The sequence below is a fragment of the Danio rerio genome, chromosome 4 (assembly GCF_052040795.2).
Source record: "Danio rerio strain M-AB ecotype USA chromosome 4, GRCz13ab, whole genome shotgun sequence".
Lineage (NCBI taxonomy): Eukaryota > Metazoa > Chordata > Actinopteri > Cypriniformes > Danionidae > Danio > Danio rerio.
In genome coordinates, this window is record NC_141024.2 from 20225001 (window position 1) to 20247457 (window position 22457).

Here is a 22457-nt window from a genome sequence, read left to right on the forward strand (position 1 = left end):
TTTTGATTACTCAAATTTATTTAAACATCAAAATGGAGTTTAGTCTTAAAAAAATCAATACAAAAATATAAATAAATTGGGGAGAAAATAAATAAATCAATAAATCAATCAATAAATAAATAAATAAAGCATATTTCATAGGACTGGCATTATCAAACAGCACTAAGGTTAATGTGCATCATTTTGATTAAGCAAAATCATATTGTGTGAAAGGTAACACATTGTGTTTGACATAAATCAACAATGACTATGACATGAGGCTTTATACCTACACAACTGATGTTTCACTGTCGATTAATTATATTTAATAAAGAATTTAATTTACCATCAACAGGCCTGTTCAACAAAAAAACTTGCACAGTATATTAGTGTACGGTTGAATTACTGAATGCGGCCTAAGCGTTTACGGCATTATTCACACTACAGATGCCAAAAGTACTAGTATTTTGGTCAATTTCTATAAGTTCAGTTGAATGATATTTACATTGGTGATCTATTTTTATTCTGTTGTACAGCTCGTAACGCTTAGTTCTTAATGCTGGAACTCAGTGTTCACTTGTCTTGAATAATTGCTCCAGGAGTGCATCTTTTCCTTTAATTAGTTTTGACAGTCACTGCAGTCTGTGAGCTAAAAGTTACATTTCTATGATGGCTAAAAACTTTGAATGCAATTAGATATGACATTTAGAAAAAGGTATGTTTTTTTTTTAAACAAAAAAAAAAAAAAAATCAAAGGGAAAACTATATGAAATCACAAATGCTGTTTAACGAAGATTTTTAAAATACTTTTTTTTTTTTTAAACCAAATAGATTTCAGAACTAAATTCTATTAACCAATTATTTTACTTTGCCATGATGACCGTACATAATATTTTACAGGATACTAGTATTTAGCTTAAAGTGCAAGGCAAGGCAGGTTAATTAGGCAAGTCATTGGAGAACAGTGATTTGTTCTGTAGCCAATCGAGAAATAATTTCTTAAGGGGGCTTATAATATTAAACAAAACAAATCAGCTTTTATTCCAGCCAAACTAAAAAAAATTTTTTACTGAGATTAAAATATATATATATATATTATTTATTTATTTTTTTAATCTCAGTAAAAAAAATTTTTTAGTTTGGCTGGAATAAAAGCTGATTTGTTTTGTTTAATATTATAAGCCCCCTTAAGAAATTATTTTTCGATTGGCTACAGAACAAATATATATACACACACATTTACTGCAAAAATGTAAAACATCACTTGGGCAATTATTTTTTTTAAAAAAGCATAAAAATTTTATAGGAGGATAATATTTTTGCCTTCAACTGCATGCGTGTATATACACATATATAAATAACTTTCACTGTGGTTTTTGGTCATCACTGTAAGTTATACTAAAGAAACTTAAACCCAAATTCATTATACTTAGAAGCATAAAATTTAAGCTACATTAAAAAAAAAAAAGACAATCATATCAATAAACACCAAATAAGAGTCCCTGTTATTATGAATATTTCACCAATGACATTTAGTAGCAATCGAGTGTATAGTGTTTTTTGTTTTATTTTTCATAATATCAATAAGTTTGGATATTGATTTAATACTTTATAATCATATAATATTAAATGAGTGATATTTAGGCACAAATTTGTCTAATTGTGCTTTATTGAAAACCATTTTAAACAAAAATTTATGAAATATTTTAAGTCATTATAAGTATGTATTTGCATCAAAAATAAGTACTATGTACATAGTGTTTATCAGAGGTGGGACCAAGTCATTGTTTGGCAAGTCACAAGTAAGTCTCAATTCATTGCCCTCAAGTCCCGAGTCAAGTCCCGAGTCAAGACAGGCAAGTCCCGAGTCAAGTCCCGAGTCAAAGGCAACAAGTCTCAAGTCAAGTCCAAAGTCCTGCAGTTTGATTTTCGAGTCTTTTCGAGTCTTTTTAACAGAAAAATAAAATATATACAGATTAGGTATGGTTGTAAGATCTGTATTAATTAAACAAACCTTTTTTTATGAAAGAACATTGCTCAGATATATAAAAATACAAATGCAATTTTCTGAAAAAGTACTGAACAGTGCTGCGTCTCGTCTCCACAGCATAATGCACAAGAACGAGTTCCACCAAAAAAAGACTCCATTTTGCCTCACATCACACAGAAATTGCAGGTCTCCTGCTGTCTAATTCATTAAGTTTAGTTGTGCTATATTATGTCTTCGGTGATCAACTTGTGATTAACCAAAATTACATAACCTCAATGTGGTAGCAGTAGACCAACTCCTGTATATGCTGCAAAGTTAAATTGAGTGAAATTGGAATTTTGTCAATTGAATCTCGTGTGTGCTAAAATGGTAGCACATATTGTTAATGAAGTAGGCTACTTCATACAAACAATAAATTTGTTTTCTTCACATAACGTTGAAGAGCTTTGCTCTCTACCTTGTGTGATGCTCGTGCACGGATTTCCTCTGTTTGTGGACAAAACTGATTGCGAGTTCTCAAATTTTCTCTCGCTCTCAAATATGCACTGCTCACACACAAATTTTCTTGAGCGCTCTCAGAGATTATATGCAAACTCACAATTTGTGTCGTGTTCCCTCTTCCTTTCATGCTTTTTGATATGATTCATATTGCTGCACTGTTTAATAACAATAACCAAAATACTAAAATAGACTTACATATTAAATGTTTAATCTAATAAACCATAACATTTTTGGTTGTTTTATATGATGAGATATTTTCAGTTTCAAACACTTAAAGACAGAGAATAGACCAGTGGTGCCCCCCTGAAAATTTGCTTAAGGGGGGCCAGAAGAGGCCAGCTACGTCAGTGGCACCAATCAATCCACAATAATTTAGTGGCTGCTATTTATTTATTGAAATATTGCATTTTATTGCATTTATGTAAGTAGATTTAAATAAATAATGTCAACAGCAAAATCATATCGGGTTGGCCACAGGGGTGGCTAGAGTTTACACAGGGGTAACACCCCTTGTAAAGGGGTTTACACCACTATAAGGCACCTCTGGAATAGATGTTGGATGTAAAGAATACATTTTATTTTAAAAGCATTTAAACAAAAACTAATGCAAGCAGAAATGTAACTGTGATAAAAATAAGGAAACACTTGATAAGGTATTATAGCCTACTGTACTCTTCACTCTTCAAATAAATCTCACTATCAATCTCATTTTATCATGGCAGCTAAAATAAAGTAAACTAGTGTTTGCTGGCTTCCACTTTGCTGATGAGATTGTGGAGGACATTTTCCATGTCATCCTCTTCATTTTGAGGAAAGCTGTGCCACAGGGCCCCTGAACACGTATATTGGCATGTACTGTGTTTTGAACAGTAGCCTACTACAGTAAAGAACTTCAATTGATCAGTTGTGGTAATACTATAGTTGCTATGGTAACACAAGTGTAATATAAACAAATTACCCAGTGCTGTATTATTTTACAATATAGGGTATTTTATACTACAAATCACTACACTTTACTGTAGTAAAACTACACTTTGTATTATTTTATCTGTTCACTATTGGTAATACTACTGTATTATGAAGCATTAATTAACAAGTCGTAAATAATACTAGCCTAAAACATAAGTATAATACAAGTATACAACAAGTATAATACTCAAAAACACTAGAATTTATTAAAGAATTTACCTTAACCTTTTAGTTTTTTGTGTATTGTTAATAAATAGTAAAGCAAGAAAGAAACCATATCAACATTCTTGGAATAACCCTTCGCTAAGCCTCGCCCTCCTTAGTTACTGTTGCTACGCCTGTCAAGCTTTCATGCCTGGCACATCTATTACAGTGTGTATGCGCTGGTGTCAGACATTCCCAAGGATTTAATTAGTCATTTTTGGCAAACAGGTGAGATATCTGAGAAAGCCAGACAAAAGAGGACTGCAGTATACATTACAGGGGTATATTCACAACATAATAGCAACTGATTAGAAAATAATTTTATCAAAATTGAAGCAAGGTTAGCTTAGCCACCTCATACGCTGAACATTCAACAGCATAGTTCATGCACAGCAGGAGAGGTGAAATTATAAAATAATCTAATAACCTAAGAAACTGATGGATTGTGCCGAATATTAGCATCATTGACCCATAACAGTGTACAGTACCTATTACTGTCAGCATGTTTGTGTGCTCTTTATCCAGTTTTTATTCAAATTTGCAGTTAAGTGGAAGAAAAAAAATTGAAATGCACAATCATTAAAGTATAAATAACAGAAGTGAACAAATAGATTTTTCCTACCAGCAAATATTAGTGTATGTATTTATATGCGTTACAATAGCGAGGGTTTAAACTAAGCAGTGCTCACAGGGTTCAACGCTAAGGATTTTTTCTACTGGCCCGATAGGGCCAGTGGTTCTGATTTTTACTTGCCCTGCCCAAATTTTCACTGGCCCCACCAAAAAAAAAAAAAAGAAGTTAATCGCTATTTGAATGTGCGTGTGTGTGTGTGTGTGTGTGTGTGTGTGCACCCCTGTTTATTTTTTTCCCCAATTTCTATTTAACAGAGAACAGATTTTCTCAGCACATTTCTAAACATAATAGTTTTAATAACTCATCTCTAATAACTGATTTATTTTATCTTTGTCATGATGGCTGGAAATAATATTTTACTAGATATTCTTCAAGACACTTCTATACAGCTTAAAGAGACATTTATAGGCTTAACTAGGGTAATTAGGTTAACTAGGCAGGTTAGGGTAATTAGGCTAGTTATTGTATAATGATGGTTTGTTCTGTAGACAGTCTGAAAAACAATTAGCTTAAGAGGCTAATAAATTTTACCTTAAAATGGTTAAAAAATGTTTTTATTCAAGCCAAAATAAAACAAATAAGATTTTGTTCAGAGGAAAAAATATTATCAGACAAAATATCAACATTTCTTTGCTTTGTTAAACATCATTTAGGAAATATTTTAAAAAGAAAAAACAAAAAACAAAAGGGGGCTAATAAATCTGTATATATATTTACGGTAATTTTTAAAATGTTTAAGGAAAACTATTCAGTTCATCAAGGCTATATTTATAAATGTAAAAAGGTGTAATTGTTAAATATTTATTAAAATTTTAAATAACTGCTTTGTTATTGTATTTAGTTTCAAATAAAATAATTACTCCAGACATTATTGATTTTATAACTATTACCATTTATAAATATAATAATAATTAATATTAGTGATTTCTGAAGGATCATGTGACTGGAGTAATGAAGCTGAAATCTCATCTTTAAAATCACTGGAATAAATGAATAAATTAAATGATAAACTACTTTTGAACAGTTATTTTATAGTGCAACATTTCACAATTTGTATTTATGATGAAATAATTGCAGCCCTGGTGAGCAGAAGAAGCTTGTTTTAACATATTTAATCACACTGACCCCAAACTTTTGTGTATTGTGTATAGAATATTTTATAAGTGAAAATGTGCACTTTAATTTTAACAACCCACAGACATCGTCACCAAATACAAATCGAGGTCAGACTTTCTCATATATACAGAGCCTCATTTCAATTGTCAGGTTTTGTAGAAATCGATCAATTGAATTAATCAATCTATTAAAGAAACGTTGACTATAATTCTGTATTTTAGGCTTAAATTATAGAGAGACATAGCAGATGAACCGAGACTGCATCAGATCAATGTAAATCTTTCTTTCGAGCTGTCAGTGCGGAAATGAACAAAACAACAGGCCTAATACAACATAGGCCTATTATACGATTAAAATATGGAAAAATTAACACATAGTAATTTCGGTCAATTTTCCTGACGGATAAACCGAGATCAGGCTGGATAAACAGCTCTCGGTAATATTTCAGCATGCTTTCACTTTCGCATTTACCGGTAAGAATGACATCTCGCCCTGCTCATCATTCCCTCTTCATATAGCCGTATATATGGCTATTACACAATCATAATACACTGTGATATAGCCTGGGTCGTTAGTTCGTTGCATTGTTTTGTTTTCTTGTTTTTCTACAATCGATATACGCTCAATAGGAGAGAGACCGTCTCATTCAGGCGATCTTGGACTGATTGATTTGGCGCGGAAGCGAGCGCAACTGCTGGATATATGCTAAAAAAACGCGCTAACGGGTGAAACGAGACAGATTCCGAAACAAACGTCTATGTGTGAAAGCACCGTAAGATTGTATTTGCACACAATTGACAGACAGTCGCAGCACGCAGCTCTGGCAGGCAAAAAGGCAGCAGCTGGCCCGATCGAGCCAGTAACATTTTGTACACTGGCCCGAGTGTCTCGCACGCTGGCCCCGGGCCATCGGGCAGTCCTTATTGTCGAGCCCTGGCTCATAATATCGAGTGGAAAAAAAGAAAAAGACCGCTGGAAAGCATAACCTGCTTTGTTTTTTTTTATTTTTTTTATAAGAAACACAGTTTAGATCTGTTTAGGATAAGAGGAGTGTGAGTTATTGCCACCTATCATTGAATGTGAATATAGAAAACAAAACCAACTTAGCTTAACTCCTTTACCGCCCCTCACACAGCTTGATCCACGCTGGCATTTCTCCTCTTGGGCTTTGGTTTTGAAAAGGGAAAAAATCCCACCACCCAGTCCAAACTTTTAGTATAGCGGGTGTCAGATTTTCACAATCCAATTGCGCAACGATTTGGCTTGTTTCCCTCGCTCGAAAGCTTGACAGAGCCTCTGCCCGTAGCTACGATTGGTAAGCCGCGATTGGTGGGTGGCGGTTTTTGGGCGTGGCTGAGCGAAGGGTCAGTTTAAAAGGAGGATCCCGTGAGAGCAAAAGCACTAAAGGTATGAGACGCCATCGTAAACAAAAGTCAAGCGAACGCAAAGAGACTGAATGCACGAGAGAGAGAGAGAGAGAGGTGTATGTTGTATGTGTGAGAGAGAGAGTGTGAGAGAGAGAGAGTGTGAGAGAGAGAGAGAGAGAGAGAGAGAGAGCGAGTATTGGCACGCGAGTATTGGCTCGATCTCAAGTTCAAATTCAAATTCTCTCTGCGTTCGCTTGACTTTTGTCCACTCCGGCGCCTCATAGTAGTCACGTTGGATACTGTCGAATCAAAACAATCTACCGTGCTTCGATTGGACGTCATGCCGAAAGCGCGCATGCTCACACACACGTGCGCGCGTGCTGTCACACACACGCGCGCATAAACGGGGAGAGAGAGAGAGCGGTCCATGTCAACATACTTTTTTATCGTTGGGCTTTCCATGGGAAGCAGCAAGTCTTTACAAGTCAATAGGGGCAAGTCCTAGTCAAAGTCCAAGTCATTTATGTTCAAGTCCAAGTCGAGTTGCAAGTCTTTTTATATTTTGTCAAGTCGAGTCTAAAGTCATCAAATTCATGACTCGAGTCTGACTCGAGTCCAAGTCACATGACTCGAGTCCACACCTCTGGTGTTTATATTGTCAGGGTTTCTGCAGGTTTTTTCAAGTCAAATTTAAGACATTAACAACCTTTTAAGACCAATATGAGTGAAATTTTAGACTAAAACAGGGCTAAACACTAAGGATTTTTTCTAATGGGCTGGTTGCTTCTGTAAACAGTTTTATTAATGGGAGATCATTTAAAGAGATTTGTTGATTTAGTTTTTGATAAGGGAATTTAATTTGGTAAAAATGTCAGCTGAATTGTTTCTTTTTGCAAAAAAAACAAAACAACACTTAAATATAGCCAAAAAAAAAGTTTTTAAGATGGATTATTGGTGATTGGGTGTCAGCCAGATAGAGTAGCTTTACTTGGAAATAGGAAAATTAGGACCGGTTTGAAGTGATTCAAGACATACAGCACTATTTTTCAGGCAATTTAAGACTTTAAGGCCTAAATATTTCTTTTTAAAATTGAAGACATTAAGACTTATTAAAACCCTGTGGACACCCTGTGTTGTATTGCAGAGGATTTATTGGGCTATTAAGCTGGGTTAAGGTGTAAATGGTCAACAGTGTAATTAGAGATGTAATTACAGATATTACAGATGCAATTACATGCAAATAACTGTAAAATATAGGAACAATGTATGCACATGCATGCATATAATAAATGCACTGTACCAAATGATTAATTTAAATGTATATACACAGTTACTATGACTTAAAGAGCAAGCAAAAGAAGCATTGGAAGAAATATTCAACAAGCTGAAATGCTTTATGCTCTGGTTGATGAATCTGAAAGTTGTCTGAGGATGTAGAGTATGGGGTATTCATACCGGATGCAAGATGGTTCCCAGAATGACCTGGTTTGGACAGGACTCCAAAATGATCTGCACATCTCGCTGAAGAAGTCGAGACTCGGTGAAGAACTTTGCCTCTGCTGCGAAGGGCTCAGGGGTCTCGCTGCCATCTGCCTCCCGCTTAAACGTAGGGCTCTAGAGACAAAGATGTTCAAGTGCATTTCAGAAAACATGACTTTTCTGTAACCTAACGGGACACACTCAGAAAAAAAAAAAACACACAAAAAAACTTTACAAATGTACACAAACCCTGTGGAAGTGAAAACTAGCTCTAAAAATGTAAGTTGTAAATAAATAGCCAAAATTAGTTTCTCAAATAATAATAAAAATAATAATAATAATGATAATAATAATAACAATAAAACCTAATTTAAGAAATGATTACTTCTAATTGTGTCGTTAATGTAGATTATAATGTTATTTTTGTTCAATTTGCTTATCTGAAAATAAACTTAAGTTTCAAATATTTAAATTATTAGGAAGTGCTTTTTTAATAGGGCTGAGAGACACCGCAAAAAAAAAATATATATATATATCCTAATATCATATTGCATATCATGCGATATCAATAATTATTAAATATTAAAAAAATAATAATAAAATTTAGGAATATTAGGATTTTTTAAACCACTTTATTTTATTTTACCAACATTACTAAGGCAAATAGTTTTAATAGATAAAAACAAAAATATTTAAAAATAAACAAGAGTTAGAATAAGTGAATAAGTGTTAAATAAACTTGATAAATAAAAAGAAACTTTACTGTTTGCCATTGAGTTTCTCATAACAAGGCTACCATCAACGGTTTTCTCAGAGGATGACAAACAGACAAACCATTGCTCCGATGCAAGTTTATGGAGAAAAGTAAAAAGCGCTGCCGTGTTTTTGTGTGCTGTGTTTGTCTGAGGTAATTAGTCTGCCGTGATTACTTAAATGTCCATATTCCATACAAAGTGTGAAGTAGATTGATTAGTTTTACTTAGTCGCGATGTGTTTGCGGCATTTGGAAAAGTTAAAATGTATTTCAACTAGGTTTACCTGGAAAATTTGCGTGCGTCACGTGTGCGCCGCTTGCACACTATGTGCACGTAGTGCAAGTCGCACGCCTCCATTGGAAGTGACTAGCCTTTTGGCATCGGCATTCCAAAATGCGTTCTGAGCTGCCACATTTTAATAAAACTATAGCCTTCATAGCGAAACTTTATGCTGAACTTTTATTATCGTTATTGACAATGGTGTTCTGCCAATAAATAGATACCGATTTTATCGCCAGGCCTATTTTTGATTACTGAAATTATGCTTATTGTTGTTATTGTTATTATTATTACTACTACTACTAATACCATTACTTTATTATTATTAATAATAATAACAACAATAATAATAAATGTTTATCCATTGTATTTAATTAATTTAGGAAGCTTATATAGTACATTTTACTTTTATTTCTGTATATATTGTATAAACAGTTTTATAATTGTAATAAAGTTGTCAAAATGAATATGTTTTAAAATCTAAGGCTCTACATTTGATCTCGGAGTGTTCATGTCCATTTCAGGCAACATATAATTTCCGTAAATCCACAGGGACCCACTAAGAATCAACCCCCAGAAAACACAATTACAATCTATTACAATGTACACAAACCCTGAAGAGGCACTGAATGGAAAGCCTAGTTTCTAGCACTAACACACTTAATTGAGCGCAGATATGGAGTTGGGTTTTTTTCATGATTAGTGAGATGAGGCGGTAAGATGGTCTACTGAATTCATGAAACCGAGTTGGTGCAGGGAAACCTAAAGGGAACCTCTTAGGGCTTCCCATCAAGAGATACGTGGAGAAGAACTAATGAGAAACTGAGAAAGCCTGAAAATATTGGTCTCAGGGGCTCTGCTGAATGAAATTGGGTTTTTTGGTATTCATGGAGATGTATGGAGAGTATCTGAAGCTCACCTTGATTCCAGACAGCATGACTGTCACCAGATAGTAGTCGGGCAGAAGTAGTGCTCGAACCATGCAGCCATCGCGCACATGCTCGATAATAGCTGTAAAAAATAGGCAAAAAGACAGTGTTCGTTTTGATTAGTTTCTGATGTTGCTTCACACAAAGAGAAAATACATTTGCTTTTAAAGGTGCCGTGAAGTGCTTTGAAGTGCATTTTTATTCGATGTTTAAAGTAATCTCAACTGATACAAAAATAAAAGGGCGGAATATAGAGTCGCTCAACCCCATGAAAAGCCTTGCTAACCCTGATGAGAGTCTTGAACAACAAGGACAGGGCATGTCAGATACTACAGAGCATTTGACTGGTCAAGATTTGATGAAAAGAAATAATAATTTAGGCAGAAGAGACAAACTACAAGCTTTACATGTTTTAAATCTTCTTAAAACTCTTGTCCTTGTTTTGACCCACGCTAGCTTATAGATAACCTTAAGATGAACAATACCAATACTTGCATCTAAAAAACATTTTCATTTCACTGGACAAGTTTGTTTAATGTCACTTTACAAGCTGTTCACTTTCTCACTTGACCAAAAACTACAGTCAAACACCCTGCAAAAAATATTTTAGCTGTTTGTTCAAACTGCTTAATCAAAATTAGCTGATTCAACACAATTTTTGAGATTTTGTGGGGGTGAAAGAAAGAGAAAGAAAGAAAGAAAGAAAGGAAGGAAGGAAGGAAGGAAGGAAGGAAGGAAGGAAGGAAGGAAGGAAGGAAGGAAGGAAGGAAGGAAGGAAGGAAGGAAGGAAGGAAGGAAGGAAGGAAGGAAGGAAGGAAGGAAGGAAGGAAGGAAGGAAGGAAGGAAGGAAGGAAGGAAGGAAGGAAGGAAGGAAAGAAAGAAAGAAAGAAAGAAAGAAAGAAAGAAAGAAAGAAAGAAAGAAAGAAAGAAAGAAAGAAAAGAAAGACAGAAAGAAAGAAAAAAAGACAGAAAGAGAACAAACAAAAATTTTAGATTTAATCTAATTCTGCTCATAATTTTTTTTTTATAAAATGTTATTTATTTTTGTATGTCTTACTAATAGATTTTTTCCACCCATGGTTTAATTAATATGATTCTGTTGCGAACACTACATTTGACAAAAAAGGGCTGTAAATTAATGGTTATGATTACATTTTACATAATAGATTAAAATGTTAAAGCTGTATTAATACACTTAATGAGATACCATATGCAATGATAAATCTGCAGCCATTAGGAATCCAGAAAAAAGAAATTTAACTGTGACAACAGAATTTATGGGATAATAAAATGGATTTGAGAAAAAGAACTGAACATTACTTTGTGGGATTTTTTTTTAAAAGTCTAACAAACAAATAGAAAGCATTTCCTTTCATATTGAAACAACATCATGATAAAAACCAATTTGCAATAAAATAAATGATACCAGAATACAAGACAAAACCTCTCTGCCTCCCAAAGTGTTGTGCAGTCGCTTTCAATCAGTTTATTAAATATTTGATCAATAAAAACAATTTAAAAAAGAAATAAATAAACATTACTTTTGAAATGTAGTGTACTTTATTTAATTTTTTTCTATTTTTGTGGTTCCTTTTTTGACATTTTAAGCCTGATTTATACTTCTCTGTCAAGCGCACGTTTATGCTCCGCCGCAGCCTGCCGGTGGACACATAGCCCTCGCTCACGTTGACGCGCACCTCTCAATAAAATGTAACTACATGTCACACAACTACAATGCAACGACGCATAGCGCAAGCTCTGTGATTGGTCAGCTTGGTAGCACTGACGGGTGTGGGTGGGACCAAGAGCCGCGCAAACTCGTTGGAGCGAGTGTTTACAAATTTCAAATCCCGTGAAGGAGGTCTAGATGGAAAGTTTTGTTTTGTGTTTACCTTATGATAAAAGCTGTTGCACGTCTCATGGTTCCCGCCTCAAATTGAGCGAGTTTGAGCTACTTCTACATTAAGGTAGCATTCAGAAAAAAACAAAACACCAGCGAAGAAACTCGACACAGAGGAACATAAGAACCTCACTGCCAGCTAGCATTTCGGAAGTGTAATTGCAGAGCAACACAAACTGCATGCAGAAGTATAAACGTACGGCTAAGTGCAAGGCATGCGTCCTGGGTCACGCAGATCACTCCACACAGAAGTATAACCAAGGCTTTATGAGGAACAAAACAGTAGAAAATTGCTACTCACCACTGTTTGATCTTATGAAAAAGGCACAGACTAATGCCTAATGAACTGAAGCATAATGGGACTCTTTTTTCAACAGTCTCAATACTTCAAACCCAGAACATTCAGCATGTAATTTGATTCAAACTTTGGATTTTAAGTTTCTACAAACCCAAACTGTCAACCCACTTCACAGAGTTCAAGCGGTGTCGCAGCACGTGGGCAGCCGGCAGCAAGTAAACAGGCCTTGTTTTTTCAATTTCTCATGGTGCTTTGCTGCTGAAGAGAACAACAAATTGGCGCGTTTAAAACTCACTTGGCATTGCTGCATGGCGAGGGCTGTGAAATTATTCTTTGAGAAGGTGAAACGCGACCACGCTGGTATAGGTCATGTGGCCAAGTGTGTTTAAATTCAATATTAGCAACGACGTTGCAACTTTGACTTCTGATTAGCATCTAATAAGCTTGTTAGCGAAGAGGGGATACGGGGCACATTTCTATAGCATTTAATGACTCAGTTGTTCATTTGCGTCGCGCTGGTTTGCCCTCTGATGGAGGTTAACTCTCATCAGGGTTAGCATTCAGTTTAAATAGGAGAAATGAGCTGTGTGGAGAGCTGTGAAGAGACAGAGAGAGAGAGAGAGAGAGAGAGAGAGAGAGAGAAAAAAAACAGGCTTCTGGAAGAAGAGTGAGACACTATACTGTGAGAATGCGTTTTAATGAGTATCATTTCAATGATTAACCATAACTTAGGGGCATTCTATATAGAACCCATGCAGAAAAACACTCATGATACTGTGGGGTCTCAATGTATGGCTTTTTTAGTGTGTGTTTTGTTTTTTGGACACCAAATATAGCTGCGCAATTAATATTTAAAATAATGCTTTAAACGCCAATGGAATCTTATTTCTAGTTGATCAAAATATGTCCACTAAACAGCATTTCATACTCATTTCTGTGACACAAAGTGAAAAAGATGATGATTTAATTGCCATTTCACATGCTATGGCTATGTCATGGCAAAAAAAGAGATTAAATTTACAACATTTTTATGAATATTACTTTTCTATATCTATAGACAAGATAAAAATACATAATGATGATAATATACAAGATAAAAATATAAAACAGATTAAAGGTTTACTTTTAATAAAATATGTACAATTTTAGAAGGATTTACATGTAAAAATATTTCATTTAAAGTCTCTCAAAATAAAAATTGTTTTCTGACAACATTAAAAATATGATGTTCCACAAAGAATATGTTTAGTTTCTGTTGCAATATTGACATTTTAGGGGTTCTTCTCCTTTGAGTAAATGTTAATAAGTGAGTCTTGTGCGTTCAATACCGCATCTTCTGTAAACAATCTCATTTCTTGAGTTAAAAAAAGTGGATCTTCTTCTTCATACGCTGCAGCGCATGCAAGAGTGTGTGTATGTGGTCACGTGATGTGTGTTTTCAGCGGAGTAGTGTAGTTTCTTTTCAGAAATGCTAGGTGAAACGCCAGTGAGGACGCGGGTCGTTTTCATTCAAAAATGCTGTTTTAAAGTAAAACGTATTAGTGTAAACAAATTGTGAAGAAGACATGACTGCATTTATAAAACAACAATAATTTTTCTCCACATAACTGTAAAAACCTTGTGAAGTGACTTTCAGATCAGTTCTGGAGATTAAATTAATGTGTAAAAATTATTCATTCATTCATTAATTTTCTTATCGGCTTAGTCCCTTAATTAATCTGGGGTCGCCACAGCGGAATGAACCGCCAACTTATCCAGCAAGTTTTTACGCAGCAGATGCCCTTCCAGCCGCAACTCATCTCTAGTAAATGTAAAAATTAGTATTGTGTATTATAGAGCTTAAAAAATTTACTATATAGCTTAAAATATGTATGTTTAGGTTTCTTTATTCAAAAATGTTGCTTTTTTTAATGAAACCTGCATTCCAGTGATAATAAAACATGAACTTAAAATAAAATGCATAAAAAATAAAATTAAAAAAACTGAAAGAGGCTTGGTTCTTTATTTTGATATAAAACATGATCTATTACTGCTAGAAAGTACTGTGAATATCATAAAAAAGCTGGTGGTAGCTGTCAACTTAAAGGAAAAAAAAAGCTGGCAGAGGAAGAGTTTAAAACGCCACATGCGTCAGTAAACACAACCCCAAACAATAGAGATGATTACTTAAGCATTTGAGAACAAGAGCACAAAATGTAATCAACAAAGTGTAGCGCATCCTACCGTTGACTGGTTTCTGATGCAGGGAGTCCACGAAGTTGCGAGGGTTCTCGATGGTGTACTTGAGATCTCGAATGGTGTGCGAGCCTCCACCCTCAGACCACAGGCCCTTTTTAGAAGACTTGGCTTGATCCTCCAAATCACACAGTCTGACCTGCTCAGGACTGAAACACACAACAAAAATCAATCAAATATCAAATTACATGGCGCAAAGCTTACCGCAAGAGTTCAGAGAGCTAAAAATAAAACCAAATCTTTCCTCTGAGGACTTGAAATGCGTTGCGCTGCAGACGTTAAGGTGTCTCTCTCAGAGCTGCCCCCTTTCACAAACCTTGATAAGCTCTTCAAATGAGTTTGTTCATTATCAAAAGCCAACACATGTTTCAATTAAATCCTCTGTTGTTCTAAAAGCCATCATTATCTTTAAGGGGAATTAGCCAGTCTGACCACGGCACATACTCGTCAGATTTTTTTAATAAGGCTCTATCAGTTTAAGCGGCGCTGGACTTCATAATGAACTGATTTAAAGAGAAGAGACTAACTGAAAGACTTTTTTGTGGGGATAAAATATGGATGGTGAAAGTCCTTATTTTACCAGTGCGTATGTATCAGCTCCTCTAAACTATGGGAGTTTGGATGGTATAATGGCAGAGATTGTATATTTAAATACAACGCATATGACAATGATTTAATCTTCAGTGTTTTATTGAAACTAGATGAAGAGACAAGATTCAAAGAGTTTTTTAGATTCATGTCAGTTGTGCCGCATATGGAATTTGTAATTGTTTTTTCTTTTTAGTGAAAATATTTTAAAGCTCTGAATGGATGAAAAACAAGGACATGGACAACCAATGCCATCATTTCTGCAGCGTTGTGAAAGAATATCATCTATTGTTTTTTACACAATGGATGTATGTTTGCTAAACTTTTGACATTGCCTTAAAGTCTGGTCAATGCAGTCTATTCTAGCCATATACAGCTTAAGTCAGAATTTTTAGCCCACCTGTATATTTTCCCCAATTTCTGTTTGATGTAAAGTTCAATAAATATGAATGTTTTTCTTGAGTGAATAATCCTACATTTTGCTTATGCCAATTTTAATAGCTAGATCAAAACATATTACAAAATAACAGCTCCATAATTTAATGAAAGCGGAAAAAACACTTAATTTTACTATTTTTACAATTTACTTTTAATATCCATTGAATTTAACCAAATAAATAAATAAATATGAATATATACAGTTGAAAATTTTCAAATATTTCCTAAAAGATGTTTCACAGGATTTCCTATAATGTATTTTTTCTTCTGGAGAAAGTACGGTGACGGAGAGAGCTTAATGTGCTGCAATTGAAGAAAAACACAAGCAATTATAAAAACGGCAGTAAATCAAGCAAAGATCCTCATTGGTTTGACAGCACACCTGCTCCTCACAAACATTATTATTATTTTTCTTATTACAACAACAACAAAACCAACGCAAACAAATGAAAAAAATTCGTTGCATTTTCTCACAATGCAAACAATTTACGAAAACACAATGCATTCTCACAACACTTGCAAAAACAGAACGCAATGGAAATGTTTTAAGTGGACCCAAAAACGTGATATTTATATATATATATATATATATATATATATATATATATATATATATATATATATATATATATATATATATATATATATATATAGTCTGTTTGTTTTTTTATTTAATTTATTTAACATTCTGATTCCAAAGAATAGAGGGGGCTAACAATTGAGGTGGGCTAATAATTCTGACTTCAACTGCATATAATACATGTTATTATTACTAAAATGGACTCCAAATAAATGAATAAAACCTAATTTTTATGAACAATACCCATTAGAGTCAGTAAACATTGTGCTCAGTATATAGAGAACACCTAATGCACAAACATTAACCTTTTTTCCTAACATACCAAAAGATTAGCCACAGGATGAATGTTACTCTTGTTATTAAATGTTATGTTAGGATGTTAACTGTTATTAAAAAACCCACTAGTGTGTTAACAGACAAGGCTAATAGCGTAAATGTCAAAGAAAAGTGGCATATGCCTACTAAATGACAAGCCCAGACCTCCAATTATCTAAGCCCTTTATCAATTTTAACTATTGGGAAATAAGGGGCTGCCAAATCTCAGCAGCCATCTCGAGCCGTCTTTATCTTGTAAAGTTTTAGTTTTCCTTCATCTTTTCAAAAGAGAGCGGGAGTTGGGCATCTTTCCCAGCCTGAAGGTGCCTAATTGAGAGCTGGTGGGCAGAGAGGGACCCAGGTTTAAAACACCACTTCCTTTGGAGATTATGATAGCCGATGCAGTGGGCTGTGATGGGCCACAGCATGCCCGGCTAATGAGAAGGCAGTTCTGGGGATGCAGAGAGACCAGCGGGGCTCACACCACCATCTCCTGCAGGGAAAATGAGCCTAAAGCAAACCGATTCCACTGGCAATTGTTCAGGGCCATTTCACAGAGCTGCCCCGCGTACGCATCATTAAGTCCCAAAAGCTTAGGACAATATTACGCTGCTGCAAGACAGTGGGGGAAAAGGGCGGATGGATGGGATGCGTCATGAGCAAATACGACCAGAAGAGGGAGTGAGAGATCAAATGGTGAAAAATCGGAAGCAATTACATCTGATAATGTCTTTACATTCAATAAAGACCAAGAATGCCCCCTGCAGGAGGAATCGTGCATTTATTATTCAAATATTTATGTTTAAATGCCTTGACAACAGTATTGGCTATATTTATTAGTAATAAATATTCAATTTACAATCATTAGTTTGTAAATGATTAATTGTAAATGAATTTACAATCATTAGTTAAACATGGATTATACAATGGAAAAAAACAATTCATTGGATTCACTCTTTCTTTTAAGGCAAGTGCTTTATATAGGCTGAATTTAAACCAATTAAATGTAGTAATGTTCAACTTAATTTGTTTGTTTATTTTCAGGCCATTTAAATGGTTTGCAACCACTTACCTTAAAAAAAGGTTAAGTAAACCCAATGAATTTTATTTTGTGTGTACTAGTGTAAAAAAAAATAAACAAATAAATAAATAAAAACATACAGAAACATTTAACAATACTGCTAATACAAAGTCAAATAATAATTCAATTTAATCAATTATAAATATTGAAAAATTTATACGGAAGACACCTATTTAAACACTTCAATAAAAATAGGTCCTGTAAATAAATCTATTTTTCATCTTATACATGTATAATCTGGTCATGTCCATTTTGAAAATAGTGTTTATTTATTTATTTATTTATTTATTTCGATGTCAACAGCATTGGCTATATTCATGGCAAAGTTGGTTATAAATATTCAATATATAATTTACAATCATAACGGTTTCTTAAAACATAGTTTATATAAAAAAAAACTAAAAAAATAACAAAGATCATATATGATCTTTCAATTTGATCAATGACAAATATTCTAAAACTCCTCCAAAGACACCTTTTTAAACATTTCCCTTAAAATATTTCCTAAATAAAAATGTTTGCTAAGATTTTAAAATATACATCCTATTGAACTATTATTTGTTGTCAAATATTCTTACCCAGTCACAAACTTGTATCTCTTCCTCTTTCAATAAATATGAATGTCTTGAGTGGATAATTCTAGATCTTGTTTATATAACCTGGTCAAGTCTAGTATCGAAATGAATAATGCGTTTGTTTATTTATTTATCTTTTTTCTTATTGCCATATCAACAGCATTGGCTATATTCATGGCAAAGTTGGCAATAAATATTCATTATACAATTTACAATCATAAAAAGGTTACATTTAAAAAAATAAATAAATAAAAAATAACACTGGTGTAAAGGTCATATAAGATCTTTCAATTTGATCAATGATAAATATTCTAAAACTCCTCTAGAAGACATTTTAAACATTTCCCTTTAAATATTTCCTGAATAAAACGTTCTCAAAACGTTCTTAAAAATATACATAATTTTAACTATTTAATTTGGTCAAAATGTTCCTGCACAAGTCACAAATTTATATCTCTTCCTGGATATGAATGTGTCTTAAGTTGATAATTCTACATCTTGTTTATACAAGTGTTCAGGTATATTTTCAAAACGGATAATGCATTACTTTCTTTATTTATTGCCATATAAACAGCACTGGCTTTATTCATGGCAAAGTTGGCAATAAATATTCATTATATAATTTACAATCATAACTGTTTCTTAAACATAGTTTAAATATAAAACAAACATAGATAACACTGATTTAAAGTTGATCAAGGACAAATATTCTAAAACGTCATCTAATTTAATTTTAAAATACACATCCTATTAAACTGAATATACATCCAATTAAAACTATTTAACAATGTTTTATTGTCAAAATATTCTTACACAAGTCACATATTGGTATCTCTTCATCTTTAAATGTATACGAGTATGTAAATAGCCGATTCTACATCTTGTATATGTAAATCTTGATCACGCCTATTTTAAAATTGCTTATTGATTTGATTTTATAACAATAAAACCACTGTGCCCACAAATGACCTCAGCTGAAGAGGAAAACACAGGCTGCATTGTGAGGGATTTGACAATAAGTGCAAGAACCATAGTGACACCAATTCAGGGAGAAAAAAAATAAAAGCAATGTAGGGTTCTTACTTGTTTCCTCTGATGCCTTCTCTGCGAACCATAGCAAGACCCTCAGCCACCAGGGATTCGGCAATATTTTCTCCTGATGTGTCTTTGGAGAGATCGAACCCAGATGAGATGCATTACAATAACAACTCCACAGTAAACACATCAGAACAAAAGCAGATGCTAATGGATTTGTTAAAACAGCAGAATGCAGGGGTAGCAGTCATCGCTCACCTTTTCCCAGGTAAACCATGCCATATTCTCTGCCTTGAGGAGTTTTATTCTCCACAGTGAAGCAGACTTCTTTGCCGATTACCTTCTTGCGCATAAACTCTCGTGCCTGGAAAGCCCATGGCTGCCAAGAAACACACACACACAAAAGCTATTTAAAGCCATTCAGCATCAGAGGATGTACATTAGACACTAAAAACAGCTCATATTCACGATTGTGGGAAGAAAAAGGATACTTAAAAAGTGCATAAATCACCTTGTATAAAAAATTTAACATTAGATGCAATTGCTGTGAATTTATTCAAGCATTAAGTTGGATGCAAATTCCAATTATTTGAAAAGTATAAACTCATAAACACTCATCTTAGCCAAACTGCTTTTTGTTTCTTGCAATAATATACTCTTTGTTCAAGGGTTGCTAAGTAACATTTCCTTTAATTTTGTCAAAGCAGAAATTCTGCAGGTTTCATCAAGACTGATTTAAGACTTTCTAAGCACATTATGAATGTGATTTTAGACTTACAAGGGGCTAAACACTAAAGATTTTTGGCAATGACCCGGTTGGACCAATGGAATTTAAAAAAAAAATAGTTATTTCTTAACCACATATTTTAATGTTTCAAAACAAGAAAGCTCTAATTGTATATACTTTTTTCAACAATGTTTAATGACAAGTTTAACATTGTTAAAGGTACATTTCTTATAAAGAAAACTACAAAAATAATATAAAAATAAAAATATATTAGTTTGCTTAGTTTAAATTAATTCCGTATAACTCCTATTCAATCTAAAGCATTTTTGTTTTAAACCTTAAGTTTCATACCCATTTATAAATATTATGTCCACTCACACAGTCTTCTGTAAATAGTTTTTGTGTAAATTGAAGTTTAGGTAAAGGGATATATTGCTGTTATTATCATGAGGAATAGAGCAATTGTTTAGTTTCAGTTCATGTTTAGGTTTCTTCTCCTGATTAGGTAATTCAATAAAAAGAAATTGCTGTAAAATATCTACCAATCGTTGTAAAAAACACCCCTTTGCAAGAAAAAGTGTGAAGAATGGATACTCTACGTACATGCATACATAGATAAATAATATAAAGTCAAAAAAAGTGACATCATAGTGAGTAATATGCATGGCTGATAATTTAATTAGCTTAATTTACCTGTACACAGATGATAGATAGATAGATAGATAGATAGATAGATAGATAGATAGATAGATAGACAGACAGACAGATAGATAGACAGATAGATAGACAAACAGAGGTTTCGGCCCAATTGGGTAACATTACTTCGACATCTTTTAAAATTAAGATATGCATGGCTGATAATTTAATTAGCTTAATTTACCTGTACACAGATGATAGATAGATAGATAGATAGATAGATAGATAGATAGATAGATAGATAGATAGATAGATAGATAGATAGATAGATAGATAGATAGATAGATAGATAGATAGATAGATAGATAGATAGATAGATAGATAGATAGATAGATAGATAGATAGATAGATAGATAGATAGATAGATAGATAGATAGATAGATAGATAGATAGATAGATAGATAGATAGATAGATAGACAGACAGACAGATAGATAGACAGATAGATAGACAAACAGAGGTTTCGGCCCAATTGGGTAACATTACTTCGACATCTTTTAAAATTAAGATCCGTTTTGATTTAAGACATACAACACCGTATTTCTGTGAATTTAAGACTTTAAGGCCTAAAACACAATTTGTTTTTGAAATTTAAGCCTTTTTAAGACCCCGTGAACACCCTGTCAAAGTGTCCTATTTTTAGCAAGACTTCATTCATGCGACTAAAAATATAGTAAAAACAGTAACACTAATCTATATCTTTTTAATGCGCTTTCAATTTGGTTATACACTAAACAGTAATGTTGTAGCTGAATTTTCAACCTCTTTACTACAGGTGTCACATGATCATTTGGAAATTATTTTAATATGCTTTATTAAATGATATTATTAATCTTTAAAGCAATTGTGCTGCTTAATATATTGGCAGCAACTGTACAAAGCCCACTGGAATCCAAAATTGCTTTATAAATAAAAACGACTGTATTTGAAATTATCTTTTGAAGTTGCACGTCTATAGTTTACTTTAGATCAGAGAAGCCCATAGTAACCTTTGATTTGGCCCGCCATCCCCTCTGAAAACAGAGGAAGTATTATGGGCATGGTTTGGATAGTCATTTCAAATCAAATGTAACCTTTTGTTTGTTTGTTTGTTTTATTGTTAAAAGCTAGCTGAAATTAAATGTTTCCATTAAAATGGTGAAAACTAATCAGATTTAGATTAAATGTTCATACTGTCACCCGACAGATAGAGGACAAATCTAGACAAAGGCAGATTCTGCATGACTAGTGTATTTATCATTGGACTCCATTGTGTTATAAAAGTGATGGTTTATGTTTTATTGCAATAAGTTATCATTTTAAATGTTATACTGCATTAGTTAATATGATTTAAAGTAATGTTTACTTTTAAATCTTATCAAATTAATTAGGAAATTACCCATGGCACCTTCTATGTAATATAATTTGGTATATTTACCTCCAGCCCACTCTCAATGATATTGTATATCAATATATCTTGGCTAGATAAAAATAATAATAATAATAATAATAATTTCTTTAAAAAACTTGTATAAATGCATAGATTTTTAAAGGGATGGTTCACACAAAATTAAAAAGTACTCTCTATTCACCCACCCTCAAGTAGTTATTTCTCCTGTTGAACACAAAAGATGATATTTTGAAGAAAGCTGAAAACCTGTAACCTTTAATATCCATAGTATTTAATATTACCTTCTATGAAAGTCAATGGTTACATGTTTACAGCTTTTTTCAAAATATCTTCTTTTGCAATCAACAGAAGAAACATGCACATGAAAGTCTGAAACGAATAAAGGGAAAGTAAAAGAC

At 33.4% G+C, this 22457-nt stretch overlaps 1 protein-coding gene and 1 long non-coding RNA gene across 6 annotated transcripts in view; one reads left to right on the forward strand and one right to left on the reverse strand.

Moving 5' to 3' along the window:
- The window catches only part of snd1 (staphylococcal nuclease and tudor domain containing 1), a 297588-nt gene that overhangs the window by 270362 nt on the left and 4769 nt on the right, over nucleotides 1-22457 (reverse strand). For all 5 annotated transcript variants that reach the window (XR_015481791.1, XR_015481792.1, NM_182865.3 and 2 more), the window contains exons 3-7: nucleotides 19506-19626; nucleotides 19296-19377; nucleotides 14624-14784; nucleotides 10193-10284; nucleotides 8216-8374 (exon numbers count right to left, since the gene is read on the reverse strand). Coding sequence is in view for 2 of the 5 variants with exons in the window: in NM_182865.3 (NP_878285.3) it covers nucleotides 8216-8374; nucleotides 10193-10284; nucleotides 14624-14784; nucleotides 19296-19377; nucleotides 19506-19626 (615 nt within the window). In the remaining 3 variants the exon portion in view is untranslated. The remainder of the gene's footprint in view (nucleotides 1-8215; nucleotides 8375-10192; nucleotides 10285-14623; nucleotides 14785-19295; nucleotides 19378-19505; nucleotides 19627-22457) is intronic.
- Nucleotides 11229-15826, forward strand: LOC147844704 (uncharacterized). The gene is made up of 3 exons (XR_015483124.1): nucleotides 11229-11376; nucleotides 11688-14062; nucleotides 14206-15826. It is a non-coding gene; the product is annotated as an uncharacterized LOC147844704 (long non-coding RNA).